This window comes from Olea europaea, chromosome 2, assembly GCF_002742605.1.
Source record: "Olea europaea var. sylvestris chromosome 2, O_europaea_v1, whole genome shotgun sequence".
NCBI classification, from domain to species: domain Eukaryota; kingdom Viridiplantae; phylum Streptophyta; class Magnoliopsida; order Lamiales; family Oleaceae; genus Olea; species Olea europaea.
In genome coordinates this window covers 298605-322336 of record NC_036238.1, presented here as the reverse complement: position 1 = coordinate 322336, position 23732 = coordinate 298605, and the positions used below count along the sequence as shown (strand labels likewise).

Genomic DNA, 23732 nt, shown 5'->3' with positions numbered 1-23732 from the left:
TTGTGATCATCAAGAATTGCAGTTACCAAAGCAGTTATTAAAGCAGCTTTATCACGTTCCACGATTCAAGGAATTCAATCGAAAATGGTTGAACGACGAAGAGTAATGGCAGCAGTTAAGAAAGGTAGTTTCATGACAAGTTGGCCATTACGAGGAAAGTGGGCAGTTGTAGAACGATCAAGCAGTTTTAAGGCGGTTGATCACAAAGAGATCATCCATGGAGTATAAAAGGGAGAAAAGACATAGAGCAAAGGACCCCGAATCAAAAACTCTCGAACAGAGAACATGTAATTTTAAATTCCTTAGTTTAGACTTAAACACTTTTTTCAGTAACTCGTGTGCTTGCGCCCCTTGGAGAAATTCTGTTTTTAATTTCCAATTGTAAAGTTATCGCCAATAAAAGAACACCCCTTTTTGGGACTTTGTCTCAAGAGGTTTGTCCCTTACACAATCGTCTGATCCCTTTTAATTGTTAGCGACTAACCCGCGCGAAACAATTAGTAATACCTAAAAAAGGTTATGGCAATGCTAAAATCAATTATGTCATTTGTATAATCAAACTTGACAATAATGATTGACAATGTTGGTGTTGACCTCGGAAATTGGACCTCTACGTGGCCAATTGAGAGCAACTCCACGTGTTCCTTTCTGTGCACAACAATACACAGTCAAGAGCACACGGTCCGAACCAACAGGAGTAGCGACGACTGCATACACTCCGACGGTCAAGTCAATGGTCGATGATCGGAACGGTGCCGAAATTGTGTAAAAGAGTGGGAGGAGAATATATAATGCTTGAACGTGGAGAGCTAAGTTTAATATGCGTTTCATAACATTTGTCTCTTGTCAAACCTTGAACATTTATAGATGAGGAGCACCGTTGGATGTGGAACACGTGTATGTATCTGATGGCGTGAGACGTCCGCTCGTAGGCGTCAATGAACCACGTCTAGAGTGGGCAGTTTATTAATTCTTTTGAGTTGAGTTGACATAAAGTAGATGTCATATCAACTAGACCCATGGAGATATCACATCCATAGAGGATCCTGACAAAGATATACTTCTAAAATTGGCGACGAAGGGATCTGTTAAGGGAGCACCTTGGAGTGCCAAGCGCTTCGGTTACAGGGGGCGCTTAGGTTACTTCAGTAGATTTAGTTTGTGGTGTGTGCCTTGCGGTGAGTCAAGTTGGAGTTCGACCGAAGTTGACATCACTTCATATCCATTTCGTAGGGACATGTGGCACATCGTAGAGGAGTGGGACAGGAGTTCTGAAGTGGTTTGGTGAGTTTGGGCAGGCGTGACGAAGTGTTTTGGTGCGAGGCATAACAGTGGTCTCCCCAAGTTCAGACATGAATATTCATATCATGGGTGGATTTGTTTATCCGATTATATTGATCTTAGAGAAGATTTGTAGTATCTAGTGAAGTGTTAATGTCAAAGCGCGAAGCGAGTAGATATGACGAAGGCTTTGTGGTTGGAGTGTATTGTTAAACTGAGGTGACGTTGGTAGGGGGTTGTCTCAGTTGGTAGTTCTTTAATTCGTGAAGGGCAGTTAGTTTTTGTCCGAGGCGTATGAGCTATGATGCTGAAGGCGGAAGGAGCTCATCTACAGTCGCTGTGTTGACCCGTAGGAGACGATGGGTAAGGAGATGGCTGAAGATTTGTAAGCTTGGAAACGCTGCATCCGAGGTGAAGATCCTCAGGTGCATTGAAGCTCTGTAAAGTTGAGGAAGCAACATATCTACAACCGGTGCGTTGACCCACAGGGGACGACGCATTAGGAGATGGCTTAATCTTTGTAAAACTTGGAAACGCTGCGTCCGAGGTGAAGACTCTCAGGTGCACTGAAACTCTGTAAAGTTAAGGAAGAAGCGTATCTGCAATCGGTGCATTGACTCACAGGGGACGACGCATTGGTAGATGGTTTAAGCTTTGTAAAGCTTGAAAACACTGCATCCGAGGCGAAGACCCTCAGGTACGCTGAAGCTCTATAAAGCTGAAGAAGAAGCGTATCTATAATCGGTGCGTTGACTCACGGGGGACGACGTGTTGGGAGATGTCTCAAACTTTGTAGAGCTTGGAAACGCTACATCCGAGGTGAAGACCTTCAGGTGCGTTAAAGCTCTGTAAAGCTGAGGAACTCGATCTGAAGTGATCCAATTGTGATGTTAAATGATGTGATAGCTGTCGTGTGTTTCCAAGACGACAGTTGGGTATGATGCCCATTTCCAGGAAAGGCTGCTGCGGCCATCTATTATAGATGGCTATTGGAGATCGAGGCGACACGTTCTATGCATGATCAAATTTGGTATTTCGTTTAAACGGTCTAAATTTGGGATGCGATGAATGGTCCAGATTGACAATTTTTGAATTGGACGACGTAGATCGCCTGGGGATCCTTATAAAAGGGGCGCCTTAGTGCCATTCGAATGTTTTTACTTTTGCAAACTTAGAAAATCCCTATTGCTATCAAATTCTTTGGTGATTTCCGACGATTATTGAGTGTTTCTACTATTTTCGACAACTTTTAAGGTGTTGGTTTGAGCTTTCTAACGTTAGGATACTAATTCCAGTCGACTTTTGTAAGTATTGCTTGAGTTTTTCACAATTTTTATTGAAAATATATGGCCTCTGAGGGTAGTGGGTCGTCTAGGAGAGAGTTGAAAATAGTAAGGGTGAACCAACCTATATTGGCGACCTCCTCGGAATTGTCCGAGGCGATATTAAGGGGGAGAACCTTTGGAGGCGACTTGATAGCCCATTAGACACTTCTATACACTGGGGGGCATCTGACTATCATTCTAAACTCAAGTCTATCGACCTCGATAGACTTAGGAAAGAGTATAAGACCCCAGAGGCCAAGGTATGTGGCCATTAGCAAGGCCATTCTCAGGGTGGGGCTTACGTTACCCATTCATCCTTTCTTTAGGTACGTTCTGAGGTCCTATAGTTTAACTCGGACCCAGTTAAACCCAAATTCTTGGAGCCAAATGGTCGAGTCGTGGATGCTTTGGAAAGAGACGTCTTATGGGGGTGGAGATGCCTTTTCCTATCTTCTAAACCCTATACATTCCTAAGGTGGCAGCCGAGGGTGATAGGACCAGGGGGTGGTATTATCTGACTTTATGAGGTTTCCACATTCCATTCGTGCTCGATTTGTCGAGTTCTATCAAGGATTGAAAGAGCTCGTGGTGCTGGGCTTCCAGAAGATGGGTTACAATGGATGGAGACCCCTTGGCACTTCTTACAGTCCCTACCAAGTATTAACACTCGGTGAGTACGAGAGATTTCTGTTTATGTTAATCACTTCAGATCGATTGCTAACCCTGTTGTACTTGTAGGCATCCTTCCTCGGTATGAGCTATCCACCGAGGAATTTGATATGATCTGCATCGTATACCAGCTCCCACCAAAGAAGAGGTCGTACAACGAATTAATCAAGAAGAATATTCACTTCGTTGAACACGAACTGATGGCTTCTCATGGTAGGTTATCTGAAGCGGTTGTATTATACTGTTTCCTGAGCTTGCAACACTTGTTAATTTTCCTGTATTGATGCAGATGATTTCAACAAGAAGAGGCCCGTAAAGCCCGATTTCAAAAAAATCCAACGGATGATGGCTGAAGCGAGGGCCCTGAAGACCTCCTCATCGGCCTACAAGAAACAGACGGATGACCTGGTGGCTGTGAGCAAAAGGTTCTAGCCACTGGTCGGCGAAGAGGTGGAGGAAGATCCAGAGGCTTCCCTACTGAGGAAGGGAAAGAAGGCCACCGAACCGTTAGTGAAGGGGTCTTCAATGGCCAGGCGCGCCCCATCGCTTTGCTAGACAATGATTCCCATTGGGATCGCAATAAGGGAGAAAGTGGCTCCTCTCCCCGAGGCGTCTGTTGTGCTGCTCCAGTTCTGGTTGCTCCAATAGCCCAAGTGTGGGGTCAATTGAAGAGGAAGAGGGCTCGACAAGAGGAGGTGGACTTCCTGGGCATGAATGATGAAAAGCCAGTTAAGGAGATGTTGGAAGCTCTGCCTCCAGAAACTGCTACAGTGGCATTGGTCCATAGTAGGTATTAGACTGAGGCGTGGAAGGATCACATGGCCTCGTGCATTGTGGAGGATCTCGTTGCAGCGAACAGAACCTGCCTCGCTTGAGCCCTTAGCACCAGCAAACTGGAGGGTTTGGTAAAGGACCTATGAGCCAAGAATGTGGACCTGGCACAGCGGCAAGCCTTCTCTATGGGAAAGCTATCCATGCTGCTAAATAAAGGCTTCGAAAGGCAGAGTGGCAACGGACCAAGACAGAGGTCCAGTTGAGAAAAGCCACTACCGATGTGGAGGGGCTGAGAAAGAAGCTCCATAAAGCGGAGTGCCAGGTGACTGCTCTTACTAGGCGACTTGATCATGCCAATGAGCACCATTGTTTGGCAATAGAGGCTCTAGAGGCCTCGAATAAAGAGAAGGCCAAGCTAAGGCAATAGGGGGAAGCCCAGGTTGAGGAGATCAGCTCCCTCAAGGAGGAAGTGAAGGTGGTAGGGGAATCAGCAATGCAACACTTCATTGATCACTTCGAGGAGCCTCCCCTTTATGACACCTTTGCTAACTTCTGGGCCTTGTAGAACGCCTAAGCGATGCTGGAGCGCCTAAGGGAGGTTTACCCAACACTGGACATATCCGCCTTGGAAACGGAGTTCGATGGACCGACTAAAGGTCGGCCACACATTGCTGTGGAGGAGCTTGTCGAGGCTCCTCAAGAGGCCGAAGCAGCCCTGGGGGAGGAGCCCGTAGTGCATGTAGATTAGGATTTTGAATGTAATGGCTTCGGCCACCCATTGTACTTATTTGACATTAATGAAATGAAATTATTTCTTTTTCAAGTGTTGAGGCTTTTTTCATTTGTGTAGAACTGTTTGTACTATTATAATTTGATCACTGCTTAATATTACTAACCATCAATAAACGGTTGAGGCAAACAATGATAATCCATAGAATATAACGACGAATTGAAGATTCAAACTTGAATTCAACAATCATGCACTAAGGCAATGCAAGCGCTTAGTCAAATAGGAATAAGTTACAACTTGTGTTCATAATCAAGTCGGATCGGAACATACATTTATTTATTGGTAGTACTTTCTTAAGTGTTCAATGTTCCACTGATGAGGCAACACTTTCCCTGCCATATCTTCAACTTCATAAGTCTCGTGTCGGGACTCTTTGATGATACGGTATAGGCCTTCCCAGTTCGGTCCAAACACTCCGGAGCCTATTGGTTTTGATGATGGAAACACCCTTCTGAGTACCAGATCCCCTAAGCGTAGAGTTCGGCTTCTGACCCTTGAGTTGTAATAGCGGGTCATCTTCCTTTGATACACAGCCAGACTTAGGATGAATCTCTTCTTTCTTCTAGGAGATGGAGTTCGTACACTCTCACTTCATCGTTGTTGATCTAATTGAAGTTTATACGATGATGCAAGGGGACTCCCACCTCGACTGGACTCATGGCATCAGCTCCATAAGTCATGGAGAAAGGCATTTCTCCTGTTGCGGTTCGATTTCTTGTTTGTATAACCCAGAGGACATGGAGAAGTTCATCGACCCATGCTCCTTTCGAGGTGTCAAGCTTTCTTTTCAGGGTGTGCTTGATCTTTTTGTTGACTGCCTTGACTTGTCCATTTGCTTGGGGGTGATGAGGTGTTAAGAAATCCTTCCTTATGTTGAGTTCGTCACACTAGTCTCACATCTTCTTGTTATCGAACTACCTTCCGTTTTCAGACACTAGAGAGTGGGAAATGTCGAACCTGAAATGATGTTCTTCCAGACGAATTTTGTGGTGTTCGCCTCAGTGATTTTGGCTAGAGGTTTAGCTTCGACCCACTTAGTGAAATAGTCAATGGCAACAACGGCAAATGTTGCACTTCCTCTTCCTTTTGGGAGGGGGTCATTGGAGTCTATATCCCATTTGGCGAAGGGCCATGGGCCGGTGACCATGGAGAGTTTTTGACGAGGTTGTCTCTGAACATTGGCGAACCGTTAGCACTTGTCACATTTTTGAGCAAATTGACAGGAATTCATTTTCAGGATTGGCCAGAATAGCCTTCTCGAAGTACCTTGTGTGCCAATGCTGCTCCACCAGAGTGGTTACCGCAGACTCCCTCATGAATTTCTCTCAGGATGTACGTGGCCTTCTCACCTCCAACACACCAAAGTAGGATGATGAGAAGCCTCATTTATATAACACACCATCTTGAAGTATGAAATGAGCAGCTCTTCTCATCAACTTCTTTGCTTCGTTCTTTGAGGGTGGTAGCGATTAATCTTTGAGATAGGCTATAATGGGTTGCATCTAATGTGGGTTACCTTCGATCTACATTACTTCTTCACCTCTAGAGATAGAGGATTTCAACAGACGCTCGATTGGAACGATTCTTAACAACTCAGAATCCTTGCTAGTGGTAAGTTTGGACAGGGCATCTACGTGCGTATTTTCGAGGCGTGGGACTTGGATCAGTTCGAACCTTTCCAAGTGGGTGACTAGGTTCAGAACTAGTTTTAGATAAGCAGCCATGCCCACTGTCTTTGGCTGCGAATTTTCCATTGACCTAACTCACTACAAGTTGTGAGTCGCTACTTGCTTGTAATCTTTCAACTTACATTTCTTTGGCCAGCCTGAGGCTTGTCAAGAGGGCTTCATACTCTGCGACATTGTTCGAGGCTTTGAAGTCGAACTTGATTGCGCAATTTAGCTTATGGCCCTCTGGGCTCTCCAGAATGACTCCGGCTCTGGAGCTGCTTTCTCCTGACGATCCGTCCACAAATAGCTTACACATTGGGGGCTCTGCTGGATCCATTGCTGCCTCCATTTCTGGGGCTTTAGTGAACTTAGCAACAAAATTCGCGAGGGCCTGGCCTTTGATGGCACTTCGGGGTTTAAATAGCAGGTCGAACTCATTGAGCTCAATTGTCCATTTTAGCAATCGATCTGAAGCGTCTATTTTTTGTAGCACTTGTTTCGGTGGAAAGTTGGTGAGTACTTCAATTGAATGAGCCTGAAAGTATGGCCTCAACTTTCTTAATGTGGTGACAAGGGAGAGAGCAAGCTTTTCCATGTCTGGATAGCGAGTCTCTACCAGCAGCAAAGCTTTGCTGATGTAGTATACTAGCAGCTGGCGTGCCTCTTCTTTCCTAGCGAGCACCGCACTGATTGCCTCATTTAATACTGCCAAATAAAGTAGGAGTGTCTTGCGCTGTTTAGGTTTAGACAGTACGGGCGCCTCTCCTAAGTGCTTGGAAGGCTGCCTCACATTCTTCGGTCCATTGAAACTTCTTCGTCTGCTTTAGAATCTTGAAGAAGGGTAGGCTCTTATCAGTGGCTTTGGAGATGAAGCGATTGAGTGCAGCAATCCTTCCATTAAGGATTTGCACCTCTTTTGGATTCTGGGGCGACTTCATCTCTAATAAGGCCTTTATCTTCTCGGGGTTTGCCTCAATCCCTCTTTAATTCATAATGTACCCCATAAATTGACCCGATGCTACCCCAAAGGTACACTTCAGTAGGTTTAACTTCATTTTGTATTTCCTCAGAATCTGAAAAGTGGTGTCCAAATGACTTACGTGATCCCCTGCATGGAGGCTTTTGACCAGCATGTCATCAACATAGACTTCCATAGTTTAGCCATTGAGGTTGGCGAACATCATGTTGACCAAACTTTGATATGTGGCGCTGTCATTCTTTAAAGTGAAGGGCATCACCTTATAGCAACACAATCCTCGGTCTGTTATGAACAATGTGACCTCTTCATCAGGTCGAAATATGCGTATTTGGTTATACCTTGAATAAGTATCCATGAAGCTCAGGAGTTCATGTCTAGCAGTGGAGTCCACGAGTCGGTCTATCCTTGGAATGGAGAAGCTGTCCTTTGGGCAAGCTTTGTTCAAGTTGGTAAAGTTAATGCACACCCTCCACTTCCCGCTGGATTTCTTTACAAGCATTAGGTTGGATATCCACTTTGGATAAATGGCTTTCTTGATGAAGCCATTGTGACTTAGCTTGTCGACTTCTTCCTTCAGCGCCTCATATCTTTCTGGATTGAGTGCTTGCCTCTTTTGTCGATGCAGAGTGAAAGTGGGATTGATATTCAAGTGGTGGCAGCAGACCCTTGGGTCTATTCCCACCATGTCTTTGTGCTTCCATGTGAAGATGTCTAAATTTCTTTTTAGGAAGTTCATCAGTTCTTCTTTCATCTCAAGGGGCAAAGCTTTCCCTATTCCCAAGGCTTGAGTAGGGTTTTAAGGGTTTGTAGGGAAAATTTTGAGCTCTTCCATAGGAGTTACGTTCGATTAAGACTCAATGATCCAAAGGTCTAATTCATCAAGAGGGTGCCCTCTTCAAGGGGCCTCGATCATGTCAACATCTTCTCCCTATTCGGGGGTCTGCCATTGTTCAAGAGCGCCAAGCATCTCTACATTCGTGTTTAATTCATTTGTTGCATCGGTTATCACATTCACAGTGCGGGGCTCAAACTTTCGTAAGGAGTTGAGGTAACATGAATTCGAGCCCATTTGATCTCCTCGGATCATCGCGATCCCATGCTCAGTTGGGAACTTCATATATAAGTGGTGAATGGAGGTCACTGCCCAAAGGTCTTTCAGTGCAGGTCGGCCTAATACCTCGTGGTAAGCTGACCTGTGATCCACCACTAAAAATTCCATGAAGTGATGAGCCACTAGGGGTGTTGATCCCATCTCAACAGGCAAAGTGATCCGTCCTTGTGGGATGATGCTATCCCCAGTGAATCCGAATATTGGGTCGACCATGGGAACCAAGCCATGCTCAATTTGCATCTTGTCAAAGGTTGATCCGAGTAGTATATTTATCGAGCTTCCGTTGTCAACCAGCACGCGCTTAAGTCCATTCCGAGCCACAACGGCCCTTACCACCAACACATCACAGTGGGGGTGATGAACACCAAGCGAATCTTCTTGAGAGAAGGTGATTTGAGCCATTTTGTTAGTGCAGGATTGGTCGGCAATGTATGTAATCAATGGTGGGTCTTTCGATTCCTTTGTATAGTTCCTCTGTGCATTCCTGGTATTGCCTCTGATGTGGGCTCCTCCAATGATTGTATCAATTTCCAAGATAGTATCGCCTCCGATGGCTGGGACCTGATTCCTTTGCCTGGATTATCCTCAAAATCTATCTCTTATTTCTCTCCTTCGAGGGGATTGATCCCGCTGTTGCCTTGACTTCCTATTGGGAGAAGTGGTCCTACGAGAGTGTTCATGATAATGATCCCTCCTGGAGGAGTGTGAGTTGCTTCGATTTGAGGACCGAAGCGCGTCTCTGCATTCGCTGATGTCATGACCATAGAGTTTGTGAAATGTGCATAACTTTATCCCTTCCAGGGGCCTGTTTTCTTGCTTTTTCTTCTTGTGTCGGTTGTTTATTCCTCTGGATGGCCCTACTTCGGCAGGAGCATTTTCGTATGTCAGCACCGGCATTGCATTCAGAGTGGCTGAAACTAATGCCTGTCTGGATGTGGGGGTTACTGTGTGACTTGCCTGGGTCCATTGCTGGATGACGAAGTGTGCCGCTAGTCCTTGACCTATCTACCTATGAGGTGGAGAAAGTCCTTGAGCTGCATAGTTTCGGTGGTCAATCATCTCTTCATTGATGATTTCTACCCTCATCATCTCAACCACTTTGTCATAAGTGCTTGAATTCTTGCTTCGTACGTTTCTCTAGAACAGTGTGTTCATGTTGATGCCTCCTTTCAGTGCTGAGAAGTCCTCTCTATCGGTTACTTGTTCGCAGTATGTGATTTCATCAGTAGATCTGGCGAGATAGCTTTTCAGCGTCTCACCAGGAGCTTGCCTCATATCCTGAAGGCGTTGCACTGGGTCCTCTCCTTCCCTTCGTGAGAGGTATTGGTTCAGAAATGCCTTCTTCAAATTTGACCAACTTCTGATGCTTAGAGGTGGTAACCTGCGGTACCACACTTCGACAGCTCTGGTAAGGATTAGGTAGAAGGCCTTGCATTTTAGTGCTGACGAGGCTCCTCTGAGGCTCATCTGTGTCATGTACTTAGTGAGGTGTTTCTGTGGGTTCCCCCTTCCCTCATACCTTGGAATTTTAGGGGCATGAAGTTTACAGGCATCGGGGGATCTTCGGATTTCTCTAGGGAAAGGGAGGTTGTCATTAGTGTCATCAATTTCGTAGGAGTGACATGGCCCTTCAGAGCCTTCTGACGCATTTTGGAGAGGTGGAGTTGCCCCTTCCCGACTACCTCAATCCACTAGATTTCTCCTCTCCCGCCTATTTCTAGGAGGAGGGGTGCCTCTTGTTCTTCTTCTTACTTCTGCTCCTGCACATGCTGAGCTGACCTCTGTATGGAGCAAATCCTATTGCTAGCATTTCGCCCTATTCAGTCAAAGACACTAACCGACCTCTGAGGCTCGTATTCCGATGGAAAGTTTTCTCCCAGCTGTGGTTCCGCCACGTGAGTACCTGGCGTATAGGAAGTGACATCCACTCCCACTTCTTTCTCAATGGGGCATTCTCTGCGGTTGCTTGACTGACCTCGGGCATGAGATGCCGGGTTTTATCCTTGAGCTGGGTACAGCCCTTGTGGCATTGGAAAGCCTTGCTGACCTTGGGTTTGTATGAAGAATTCATGAATCGCCAGATTCTGGGCTGCAATATCTCTCATGCCTACAGCTATTTGAGCCATCCCTTCGGTGAGTGCTGGGTCTTGTCACCTCGATGATGTTGGTGATGGGGTCTCCAATGCGTGACATTGGTCTGGAGCACCTTTTCTTTAGAGGCGTCCCTATGTACTTCAAGATTTGCATCCTCATTGCTATAACTCATTTTCCCACTCCTTTTTCAAGGGTGTGATGAAATTAGACTGTAAGTTGACTTGGTTCTCTTTCAAAAACATCCCTTTTTCAAGGTAAGTCAATAGTTTCCTGGTGGCTTTTTCCGATGCTAAACGGGAAATTCTTTGGTTGGAAGTATCCCCAGCAATGGTGCCAATTTGTTGACTTCGCGAATTGGACCTCCACGTGGCCAACCGAGAGCCACTTCACGTATTCCTCCCTGCGCACAACAACACGTGGTCAGGAGCACACAGCCGGAACCAACAGGGGTGGTGGCGGTCGCATACACTCTGATGGTCAAGTCAGTGGTCGATGATCAGAATGCTGCCGAAATTGTGCAAGAGAGTGGGGAGGAGAATATATAATGCTTGAATGTGGAGAGCTAAGTTTAATATGAGTTTCATTAGCTTTGTCTCTTGTTAAACCTTGAACATTTATAGACGAGGAGCACCGTTAGATGTGGGACATGTGTATGCTTCTGATGGCGTGAGACGTCCGCTTGTAGGCGTCAATTAACCGAGTCTAGAGTGGGCATGTTATTAATACTCCTAAGTTGAGTTGACATAAAGTTGATGTCATATCAACTAAACCCATGGAGATGTCACATCCATAGAGGATCCTGAAATAGATATACTTCTGAAACTGGTGGCTGAGGGATCTGTTAAGGGAGCACCTCAGAGTGCCAACCCCTTCGGTTACAAGGGGCGCTTCGGTTGTTTCAGTAGATTTAGTTTGTGGTGTGTGCCTTGCGATAAGTTAAGTTGGAGATCTGCTGAAGTTGACATCACTTCGGAACCACTTTGTACACGTGGCACATCGTAGAGGAGTGGGACAGGAGTTCCGAAGTGGTTTGGTGAGCTCGTGCAGGTGTGCCGAAGTGTTTTAGTGCGGGGCGTAACAGTTGGTGTTGTCAAAATTTGAGCCATTGATTTAGAAAATAGTTTTTCAAATGGATGAATACAATGTTGCCAATTATGAGTTGTCATTCAATATTATCAAATTAAATTGTATATATAGCATGATTCATGCTAGAATAGGTATTTTAGCGGGTTGGGATGAGTCAATGACTTTAAAAGTCTTTGTCAACATGAATGCTTGACTGCCAATTGGATGACGTGTGTCAGTAGGAGTGACGAATTATATAATATTACTTAGTCCTTTTTTGCAAAATTTGTATCGTTGTACAATGTTAGCAGCCATACTTATTGACCAAATTGTAACTGAATTATATATGTACCCTTTTGACATTTATTCATTCTATTTGGGAGAATGATATTTGTGGTAATTTGCCTAATCTTGAGTCAAATATGACGACAAAAGGATCCATCTGTCGTTGTCAAATTTTTGCTTAAAATCTTGTAAGAATCGCACCTAAGCATGGGCTTCACTTTAAAGGCGAAAACGAAGGAAGGACTTTTGGGAACAATTGATGGTTCGGATATAATGGAGGAGCGTGTTGCAGACTATTTTTCTGTGTCATAAAATGACTCTGGTGATCAAAGTTGAAAATTTTTTGTTTGAACTTCGTTGATCATGAGTGAAATTATATTTGTCTAGCTTTTTTTTGTCCTCGGAGCATATTCCAGTGGTGTGAAGGACAGGAGTGAGATAGTCTCAGACTTGCTGACAGTCGCAGTATGATGATTCGATTCTTGAAATATGAAATTGAACATTTTGTGGGTATGAGTGTACAGACAAACTCTTATTTCTTAATCTGTTGAAATACATTCCGTAATTTACGTCCCACACAATACTCTAAGGACGGGACAGTGAAACCCTCAAAGTTGGGGTTCAACGTCTATATCTGTCTCGCTTTTGTTACAATGCTACGGTCGATTCCCTGGCGCCAACCGTTGAGCTCATCGAAACCTACCCTACGGTTAACCCACTCCACTCCTTCTCCCTCCCACCAGACACACACACCTGCCCAGCTCAACCTGATTCGTTCTCCAGTTGAGGAAGCATTTCAGCTTCACATCCCTCTTCCAAGTTCCAATTTGATATTTTCTAGATCCAAAACCATGATATTCTTTACAATCCAAACGTCCTGACGCACATCAACCCAACGATCAATTTTATTCTAGGAAGAAACAATGTCCCTTACGTTTCAAACCCTTTTCACGAACAAGAATCCTAGGTCATCTCATACCACTCTTTCGCGAACCCATTTCTTAAAATCCTCCAATTTCGCATGTTTAATCCCGAATTCGAAAATCCATTTCCCAGATTCCCAAAATTTCCTTACCCACAATCACCTTTTGTACATTGAAAAAGTTAAAGCATCATTTCAAGAACCGTTTGAAACCGCACGGAAGCAAGATAACAGTAACGGAGGCATCGGTGGTGAGTATAATTTCGATGCACTTCTTTCAGTTCTTGAATTTCTTTGCCTTGCATCGTCGGCTATGAGTTCGATATACTTTGCGGTTATCTATGGTACGCAGAAGGGGGTTGTAGGGTGGCTTGGGAGCAAGATTTTGGTATGGCAGTGTGTGGTTTTGGTGAGTGGCGTAGTGGTCGGAGCCGTGATAAGGCGGCGGCAATGGAGGAGAATTTGTGGGGTTGGATTATCGAGGGCTTCTTCTTCCGGGGTAAATTTGTTGGAGAGGGTGGAGAAAGTGGAGGAGGCTGTGCGAAGCTCCTCGACAATTATTCGAGTTTTATCGAGGCAGCTGGAGAAGCTTGGAAATCGGTTTCGGGTCAACCGAAAGGCTCTCAAGGAGCCCGTTGCTGAGGTAATTTGTGATGTTCTTGTAGTTCTTGTTCTTGTTGGCATTCAGTTAGGAATTCATTTATTCATATTGGTTAAGGAAATGTAATACAAGTGGGAATATGATTCGTGGGGATATAGATAGGATGAGCTCTTAAATGAAATACCTAGCTTATGCTTGTCTTTTTCTCATTAAAAGAGCTTCTCTTTATATGTATGCAGCTAAGTTTTATATTATATGACCTCTTGTTTTATAGAATGATGAGTTACTCTACATTCTTAATTTAAGTGTTTGTGTTTTGGGAAATTGATGGATTGCTAAATTGAGTTTGACAAGTTGGTGGGTGGTGTAAATAAGTTACTTAGATAATTCAAGAGGTTTGCCATTAGTTATTAGGAAATGGAACCAGAATAAGATTAATTACACAAGTCATGTAGGTTTGGCAAACTCGACGCTCGTGGGATAGAGGAAGACATTATTCAGCATAACATTTATTATTAGTTTCTCTGATTTTCTCATTTGCCCACATAAATAATAACAGAAGACAAGTATTTTTCACAAACTAATACATGTTTTCTCTCAGTGTTTCTCGCTTTGTCCTTAAGTCTAATCATGTATTTGTTTCTTGTTAGTCCATACGACCAGTAAGTTACTCAGGTTGTTCTAGGGGTTCCCGGTTCTCAAATTGATTTGCATCTAATTCACTTAGATCATCATCAACATCAATGTCTTTATCATCGTTGTTATTATCAGTAAACAAATTGCTTCCATAGAGTCCATCGAGATAAAATTTGACAATTTCAAAAATTATTTTATTAAACAGGAAATTTTCCCTTCACCGACGACGTCATGTTCAACATAAATATTGAAATTGAAATTATAATTAAATTTATTATTGTTGTTTGTAAAGATTGAATTGATTAGATTGTAAAGCCAATAGGCAGTTTATAAATTATAGAAAGCAATGACCATTACCTTATTCACGTTTTCTTTTATTGATACAAGTTATGTGCAAAATTGTTGGTAACCTGATTGTTGTATTGACTCTTCCCTTTTTGTTTTTTGAATTATTTTCTGTGTTCTTCTCTTCTTTGGAAATCGTTCTTTCATTTGTTTCTCCCTTTAGACAAATTCAATGTAAGCCTTCTACACTTTCTTGAAACACCATTTTTAGATTCTTTTAATCAATCGAATGCCTGGCATAATTTGGTTTGTTTAAAGTTAGTAGTTTAGTGAGGTTATACAATTCGGAACGTAATCTTTTCGAAGTTTTCCTTAAATTCTTCTGAATTTCCCTAGAGTTCTCCAAAAGGTTACTAAACATATAAAATTGGAAATTTTTTCAAGTTTTCAATGCTCTCTTAAATTTTTTGAAGAATTTTGGGGTACTTTCGCTAGAAGATTATGTATGAATTACATTATAGAAATTGCAAGGCATTTGGTTTTTTGGTAGTCATTCTTTTGATGAGCTGTATTTGCTCCAAAACCAAAAGTTCACTTCAACAAAATAAAAATTACTGGCTGAGTTGGTTCTATCACATTTCTACTAACAAGAATAACCCAAATAAGTCCTATTTAGAAGAAATCAAATATGTTGCCTATGACTTCTGAAAAGTTCTACATTTTGGAAGGGCCAAAGAATGAATTTTTTCTTCATAAAATAGATCTTTAATTTTTTGATTACTCTTGTCATCGACAACTCATTTGCATGTATGTTCTGTTTTTTTCTGGGGGTTCAGGCCTGTGGGATCTGTATAGGGATCTTCAAACATTCTGGAACTTAAATTTCTGCTTGTCATATACAGAGTGCAGCATTGGCTCAGAAGAACTCTGAGGCCATTCGATCATTATCAGTGCACGGAGACATTCTGGAGAAGGAGCTTAGTGAAATTCAAAAGGTTCTGTTGGCTATGCAGGTAGATACTGTCTTATTGAACTCATGAATTAAGAAAAGATGCTGATCGCTGTTGGATGTTGTTCAAAACTAAAATATTATCACTTCATGTGTCAAAAATTTGATAATTTTATTAACTGCTTGACGTGGGTAAAGCATACAAGGAGCCCTTCAACTGAACCAGATTTATCTTGGTTTACTAGGTCATTTAGTGGCCAGGAGAAAAAATGCTTCCTATTTTACCATTTTGTTGATATGATAGAAAGATACTTCTAAAATTAATCACTTATACCATCTAGAAAAATTACCCCAAGTTCTTCCTTCTTAGACCACTAAGTCCTAGTGACATGTTTAGATCAAGACAAGAACCTTTACTTGTGAATGTTACCACAACATTCCCTTTCTTCATTTAGAACTTCTGTCCAAGTTGGGCCTTTAAAGTTGAATTCTTATAACGTTGCAAAATTTGTTGATACTATCTATTTCTATTTTGAATCTTTTTTCGGTTGAATAAATTTTTTTAATATTCAATTTTACTTATTTTAATATTTTAATCTTGAAGTATATAATTGGCAATAGCTGTCTCCATAACTTAGTGTCTTATGAAAATATTTTGGTTTATTAATTGAAATAGGTAGATATTTTACAGTAACCATATTTGTATGGTCTCAATCCTACCGCTGGTTGTTGAAAGATACTAATTTTTATGTATTTGTTCATTATTGTCTTATAATTAAACTAGAAGTAGACCTGAATAAAATTATTAACTTTTCGTGTAGAATTAGTGTAATAGGATATAGGCGGTGAAAATGGTTAGTTCAATATAAAAGGAGAAGTTAGTATATATTCATTTAACTGTACTTATACTCTCAACAATTTCAAAAATCAGATTTGATGGTCTTAAAAGTATTGATACATCCAAGAAGGAGAAATTGGACTTTGAAACATCTTTCTCATAATTTTATCAAATTTCACTTTTATAGTTGATATATATAAAGTTGTCGTATCTTATCTTTGAAACGAATTTTCTACTCTAATTTATTGAACTGCACCAAGTAGAGGCTCCACGGCTTTAGTTAATCTTTCCTTGTTTTCTCTCTTCAAATTCCTGATTTAAATACTTCCACGGTTTGAAGAGTCTAAAAGAGAACCACACTATGATTCCAGGTATGTCGTTTAACATATGTTAGAATGACAAACTAAAATTACTCAAACCAGTACCTTCAGATCCCTATAATTCTATAACCAAGCACTTCTATCTAGTATTTTGTAGCATTTATATGATCACATATTTTCTATAGGAGTCCTGCTTCCACGGGAGGGGGCAGACGTTAAATTAGAAAGAGCAAAAAGACACTAGCCTCAATATGGTACCTTTTCTTCTGATTTTGACAGGCAGCATGTGTTTTGACTTTGTTTCATTAATGCCTCATATTTTATGCACAATGACCTAGAGTATTGGCAAGGACATCTTAACAACGGCACATGACAATATTACTCCGTCTTTCGTGGTTTGGAGGAAAAGAATGAAATTGATAGTCCCCTTTGTCCTCTCTCAAATCATTGAATCCATACCATGGAACTAACTATATTGGATAGTTTTTTGAAATATTTTTGACAGGCGTAGCCCATTCAAAGATATGGATGGTTCTTCATAAAAATTGACAGGCCTAGTGATTTGGTGACAATTTGCCAGTAACCAGGGAGAGAGTTTCATTTAGAGTCACAGTAATGGACCCCAATCTTCTTTTATCTTGATTAATCTAACCAACATTCTGGAAGGAGTTTTATAGCGAGTTATTACAATTCAGAGATGTCCTATCAGAAGGATTTGTGCTTTAATGTTCTGTGGGAAAGCTCATAGAGATATCACTTGTTACCTAAGATATAAACCTTCTAGCAAAGGGTCTGTCAAATTTGTGCCTGCAGGATCAGGACTTTTTGATGTTTCTATGCAGCTTCCCTTGGTAATCTGTCAAAGCTAGCTCCTTTTTCAATCTGCTCCTCGTGCATTCATTGGCACTAGTCAAATGAGCATATTTCTCTTTGGCATGTACAGTCGTTTGTTTATCTAGTTCTTTCCTTTTTGTTCTTACTGGGAAATGATGCACTGTTTGATGCTTTGAAAGTTGAAAAATTCTTGTTCTGGCGTCTCAAACAATCACTTACCTTGTTGAACATGTGAGTGCTAAGTTGACTACATTTTCGGCAATTTTTCTGAGGTCTGTCAAATCCAAAGAAGTTACTTTAGGCTGTTTAGATTCCCAGAAACTGTTAGCTTCCTTTCAGATTTCTATATTCCATCTGAAAGAAATTGACACAGAATGACGCCTTTTTCTTATTTTGTGCATGTTTTGGTTGGAAAGAATGTAATTTTTTAAAATCTTTGAATAGATCTAATAATGAACCTAATGAAGTGGTGGAAAAAGATTCACGTAGCCTCCACCCTAGCTAAAAACCCAATACATGTTCAAAATAAATGAAAAACCTTTTTGCACTGAGGACTGTAACATAATAATTAGTGGGAACATATTCAAATTCCAGCATCATTTACTTGAGCAATATATGCCTTGTTATATTGATAATGGCGAGTACCATATTCCCTGTAAAATTTATGAGTTCTATCGCTAATGTGGTGTCTACTACGTATTTGAGTTCAATGTAGGAGCAGCAGCAAAAACAGCTTGAACTCATTCTTGCAATCGGGAAAACCGGGAAGCTGCGGGAGAGTAAACGTGTAACAAATCAAGATCAGAATGCGTTGGACGCCTCAAATTTAGCAGTTGACGGAGCATCACATTTTGATACAAATCAACTCCAAACTTTGGCCAGGAAGAAGGAAAGCCAACAATGATTGAGCCTAGATTCCCCGTAGAAAGTAGAAACTTGGACTCAAGTTCTCATTTTATGGGACTCTAGGCATCAGATCATGGTTTTGCTTGATATTCGGCCATTTTACGATATTAAGACGCTCGCTCCGGTGCGTTGACACATGATTACTTGGGGAGGAAGGAAAGATGGGAAATGAAAATTAAAGATTTTCTTGATATTTGAAAGAAGCCATTGTATTTGTATTTGTATTTGTATCAATAATTTGATTTTGGTATATTTTGATATATGCTGTGTAAAACTGCTGTGACATATCAGATTTTCCTTGTAGAATTAAATATGAAGACAACGAATTTGGCGAAATTTGAAATCCATGATTACTAAAAAACAGGAGCTATTAATTTTGATCAATATTATGTCCTCCAATTATAAAAGTTCAATTATTTTTTATTTAGTTTGCAAAACATAGTGTTTCGCGCGGGTTAAGTCGCTAACAATTAAAAAGGGTCAAACGATTGTGTAAGGGACGAAACCTCTTGAGACAAAGTCCCAAAAAGGGGTGTTCTTTTATTGGCGATGAACTTTACAATTGGGGATGAAAAACAACGTGCCTCCAAGGGGCGCAAGCACACGAGTTAAAGAAAGAAAGATGTTTAAGTCTAAAAACTAAGGAAATGAAAATTACATATTCTCTGTTCGAGAGTTTTGGATTCGGTCCTTTGCTTCTGCGTCCTTTCTCCCTTTTATACCTCATAGACGATCTCTTTCTGATTAACTACTCTGAAAACTGCTTGATCGTCCTATAACCACCACCCACTTTCTTTGTAGTGGTCATTTTGTCATGAAACTGCCTCTTAACTGCTGCCATTATCTTTCATCGTTCAACCGCTTTCGATTGAATTCCTTGAGTCGTGGAACGTGATAAGGCTACTTTGACAACTGCCTTGATAACTGCATTCCTTGATAACCACGATGCGTTATGTTTGTTGATACCTTGGGCGACTTGAAGGTTTGGACGAGAGTAGAATAACAACTCTGGACGACCGTATGACACTCCATTCGTTCAGATTCTGTGTGACTTGCAAACTTGGGCGATGGCGTTACCGCATTCTTGGGCCCCTTGTTTGGGCCTTCACCTTGACTCGTTCGATTGGACTTCGTTCTTTGGGCCATCCGATTTGGGGATTTTCCAATTGGGCTTTACTCCTTGGGCTGTTCGACTTGGGCTGAATTTTTATGTGTCAACAATTACCCCCCAATATGGCAGAATTAATAATAATTATTGAATTTTGCCATATTCACTTCATGTTCCCGGCGACGTTCGAAACTCCCAAGAATTTCAATCATTGTTTCCTTCTATAACTTGAAAAAGTGCGTCGTTTTGCAGACCCTTATAAACCCCAAACACGCCATTTCATTGCTACCAAACCACGCCTCATATTTTCTGCATCTCTTTCACGATTCACTGTTCATCTTTTGATTCCTTGTTACGTAACCCCGAAAAACTTCGTTCATCCTCCAATGGCTGCTTCACAATCTCAAACTAGTGATTCCTTTAGTTTTGATGACTTTCAGAAACTTCTGAGTCGCCCATACATAACCCCAAGTTTTCTCGCGCCCGCCGACGTTGGACGTAATGAGTTTTACTTGGGTCCTTTCTTCAACAATGCGGAGGCAGTTGAACAGGCGGTGGTGGGTCAGCTGTTTCCTTGCACTCATGGCCCTCCTTTTCTAAACTCTCTACCGCTGGGGCCACTTCGCGAAAGAGGTATTCGCACTTGGCCTAAATCTGATGTAGCTTTTCGTAGGTGGCATGCTCGCCTTGTGGGTCATGGCCCTACTAAGGCACTTTTTGATAGCGCTAGGATTTCTGACTTATTAGAAGTCTCTATTCGCCCCCCCTACTTTTGATTCAGCGCTCTTTCCGATTGCCTTGAGTTTTTGGTCCTCTGAGTACAACACCTTTATTTTTCCTCTTGGCCCCATGTCCATTACGTTAAGGGATGTTGGGGCCCTGGTGAATTTACCACCTTTGGGTAATACCATTTTCCCAGGTATCTTAGTTTCTGGTAGCACCCCACAGTTCGGTAAAAACTATACCGATTCTTATTCAAGCCTGCAGACCCTCCATAATCATTCAAGCGCTGAACCTACCCATGCTGAGCGAGTAGCCTTTCTTTTAGTTTGGCTTTGTAAATATGTTTTGTGTGTGCCAAGTATAAAGCCTTCTCTGAGTTATTTACCTATAGCGCACGAATTGGCGCGTGGCAGGCCTTTGAATTTATGTTCTTTGTTTTTGGCTGCCCTTTATAGAGGTATGGCTTTTCTTCAGGCTCAATTGAAGAATGGTGCATCTCCTACTGGCAGTGGACCTCTTTGGTTCACTCAACTATGGTTGAGATCCTATTTTCCATCGCTTGGTGCTCCATCCATTTCTCGTCCTTCTGCTAGCTGTTACGGGCTAGCTATGGAGCCCTTAACTCCTGTAAATATGTCTAGAAGGGACATTTTTTCATTCTTTTATTCTTTAGATTCAATTTCTTCCTTCTTTCCTTTTCCTCCTTTTTTGACTCCAAACTATGTACATCCCCCTTCCACTATAGATAGCGCGAGCACCTCTCTGCTCATTTGGATCCAGTTTTTAACTGGGAGGGAGCTTTTCCATGATATCTTAACTGGGACCAATGCCAAAGCGGGGGTAGAAATTTATGCTCCCAATTTTTTGCTCGTCAGCTTGGTTTTGGCCAAACTTGGCCTGTTCCTCTTTGCTATTCGAAGAGCTTAACTGGCCGTTTTCATACCATTAATAAGGCGGAAGCAGAGGTTATAAACGCTCGCAACCTCCATTTGTCAAGCCACTTTTCATTAGTCCCTTTTAATTCTTGTCATGCTACTCATCCTCTTTTTGAACAACTCTAGCCATCGGTGAAGCGCAGATTATTTGCGACTGAGGCCAATCGTGCTTTTCATTCATTAGACCAACCGAGCATTTCTTCTCCTCCCCCTGGTCTGGTTACTCCTTTGTCTGTTCGGAGCCCATCTCCTTCTCGTCGCGTTAAACAGTCTGCTCGTCCATCTTCTTCTCTCCCTGCTAAGCCTACTACGGCCAAAAGTGCTCCAAGCCGCAAACGGTCAGCCTCAGCATCTCCCATTCTGGAGGATGATGTTGATGATGATGATGATGATGCCCCTCTTATCATCAGGAGGAAGGTAATTAGATTGGTCTATTTACAAGTATGCTTTTCCACATTTGAAACTTTTCTGTGTACTGATGATCTTTTGGACTTTTCAGAAAAGTTCAGCCTCCCCTTCAAAGGCTTTGGCATCAACAACTCCTGCTCCATCATCCTCTGCTGAAGCTACTTCATCCAAACCGGTTGATGATGGGACCATGCTTAAAGATACATCTGCAGTCCCAGAGTCTTCATCACAACCCATGGATGAGCCACCTTCTTCCCAGGGCGTCGACCCCCCAATCATCGAAGCAGAAGGTAATTCAGTTTTTGATGTTTTACCTTTGCTCGTGCTATTGGTTTCTGATTTGTTGCTCTTGAATTTTGCAGATACTCCTATGAGTCCGCCCGTTGTGGCAACGTCGTCTCGCTCGGACAAGGGGAAGTCCTCACGAATGGATGAGTCGTTGGTGGCAAGCTTGGCTGAGGGCGCGCCATCTTCTACGATTGTCGACGAGGTAGTCTTTCTTTTTGCTTCATTTCTATTTCCACCTTGTTCGTTGTGGTGAAGATTTTTAATATTGGCAACCTTCTTTGCAGGATGCTGACAGGATTGTGCGTTCTATCCAGGATTTGTTCGCTTCTTGGGGGCAGGTCCAAATGCCTCGCCTGCTCTATCTGATTGTCCTGCTGCTTCTTCAGAGGATGATTTGAAGTTCTTGAAGGAGTTGGTATTTGAGTACGTATCCTTCATGGATATGGACATTGGAAGGGCTAGTGCTGCCAAACACAAGGATGAACTTGAGCACTTGAGTGCGAAGTTAGAACAAGCACTGACGCTTCCGTCGCTCAGTCTTTCTGTTTACTTTAAAGCAACATTGAAGGTCATTCACTCCGAGGTCCTTTCTATGCTGGCCAAGAATGCTGAACTAAAGGCCAAGCGTACTCAATATTTTCGAGCTGTGGCTGAGAAAGAGTCTTTACGCATGGAGATCAACAAGGCTAAGGACGAGTTGAAAGAAATCTCTTCCGAAGTCATGATTGAAGACTCTTTGATGGTTAGCCTGGCTGCTCAGATGAGGGAACTTCAAGCCAAAATGGACAATTGCAGGGCAAGGATGGCTGCTAAAAAGCGCAACGCCTCTCAGGGGATTGAGCGAACTAAATCCTTGGTCGAACAATACAAAAAGTTGGAGGTTGATGATGATGACGTTGCAGCTGAATTGAACATCACTTCCTCCCAGCAGAACGAGGATTGGGAAAAACTTAGGGAACGAATTCGTTCCTTATGGGGTAGACTGTAATTAAGACATACAATGTCTTTTTCTCTTTTGTAATTTTTGTTCATTATTAACGAACATTAACTTCTTGTGCATTTATTTGACGTTTATTTTCTAATCATCAATTCTTTAATCACTTAACTGCTTTGCACTAAGAATCTTGTCCATTCCCTTTTGATATTCCCACTACTGTTCCCAAGACTTAGGGCCATTTAATTCCGTCTATTAAACAGAAATGTGGTTGTTCGTATTCTGTCTCTTCATCTTCACCCCCTATAAATGTTTCGCATTTTTTATCCTCTATCTTCATCTCTTCATTTTCTTCTTCGAAACCAATTTGCTGCCATTTCTTGGCATTCTGACGATCAACCAGATCCAAAAATGGACTGTCTAGTCCGTCCGCCTTATATTTACCTTGATGTCACCTTTGGTATGGGAGGTATAGGAAATATTTTCTGGCCAGCAGCGAAGTTTTTTCCTGCAAAATTCTTCCCGTCGTCTCTTTGTTCTTCACGAGGAGTCAATGATGGGAGGCAATTTTTGGGCTGCATATGGGCCATTTTGCTTGCTGAGAGTGTTTCTCAGCCTCGCCATTGCAGCGATGCATTTGGGAAGGTGGTGAGGTCAGTACACCCTCTCACTCGTCAACCCCACCATTGCAGCGATGCAATTAGGAAGGCAGTAGGGCCAGTACACCCTCTTACTCGTCAATCCTACCATTGTAGCGATGCATTTAGGAAGGCGGTGTGAAGCTTACTCAGCGATCAACCGGGAGATACTTTAGTTGTATTTTGTAGCACGTCGATCATTTGTATCTTTTGTATTCTTGTAATGAACGTTTAATAATAAAGAACTTTATTCGAACGTATTTCGCTCTGTCTTTATTATCTTTTGATCGTCCAGAATAATTGGTTATGTTTTTATCTGTTCACATTCTCATAAAGAAGGAACATATTTTTTCAAATATTTACC

General features: G+C 42.2%; 1 protein-coding gene across 3 annotated transcripts; it reads left to right on the top strand.

Moving 5' to 3' along the window:
• The first annotated feature begins 12737 nt into the window (after window positions 1-12737).
• Window positions 12738-18690, top strand: LOC111408097. 3 transcript variants are annotated; one of them, XR_002705286.1, is made up of 4 exons: window positions 12738-13608; window positions 15390-15500; window positions 16780-17659; window positions 18144-18276. XR_002705286.1 is itself a non-coding variant. In XM_023037894.1 (3 exons), the coding sequence occupies exons 1-3, from the start codon at window positions 12967-12969 to the stop codon at window positions 18164-18166; spliced, it is 786 nt and encodes a 261-aa protein (XP_022893662.1). In that variant the 5' UTR covers window positions 12740-12966; the 3' UTR covers window positions 18167-18264. The 3 variants fall into 3 exon arrangements, 2 of the variants coding, with proteins under 2 accessions (XP_022893662.1, XP_022893650.1); XM_023037894.1 differs by lacking the exon at window positions 16780-17659 and having other exon boundaries at window positions 12740-13608; window positions 18134-18264; XM_023037882.1 differs by lacking the exon at window positions 16780-17659 and having other exon boundaries at window positions 12748-13608; window positions 18144-18690.
• Window positions 18691-23732: the final 5042 nt, after the last annotated feature.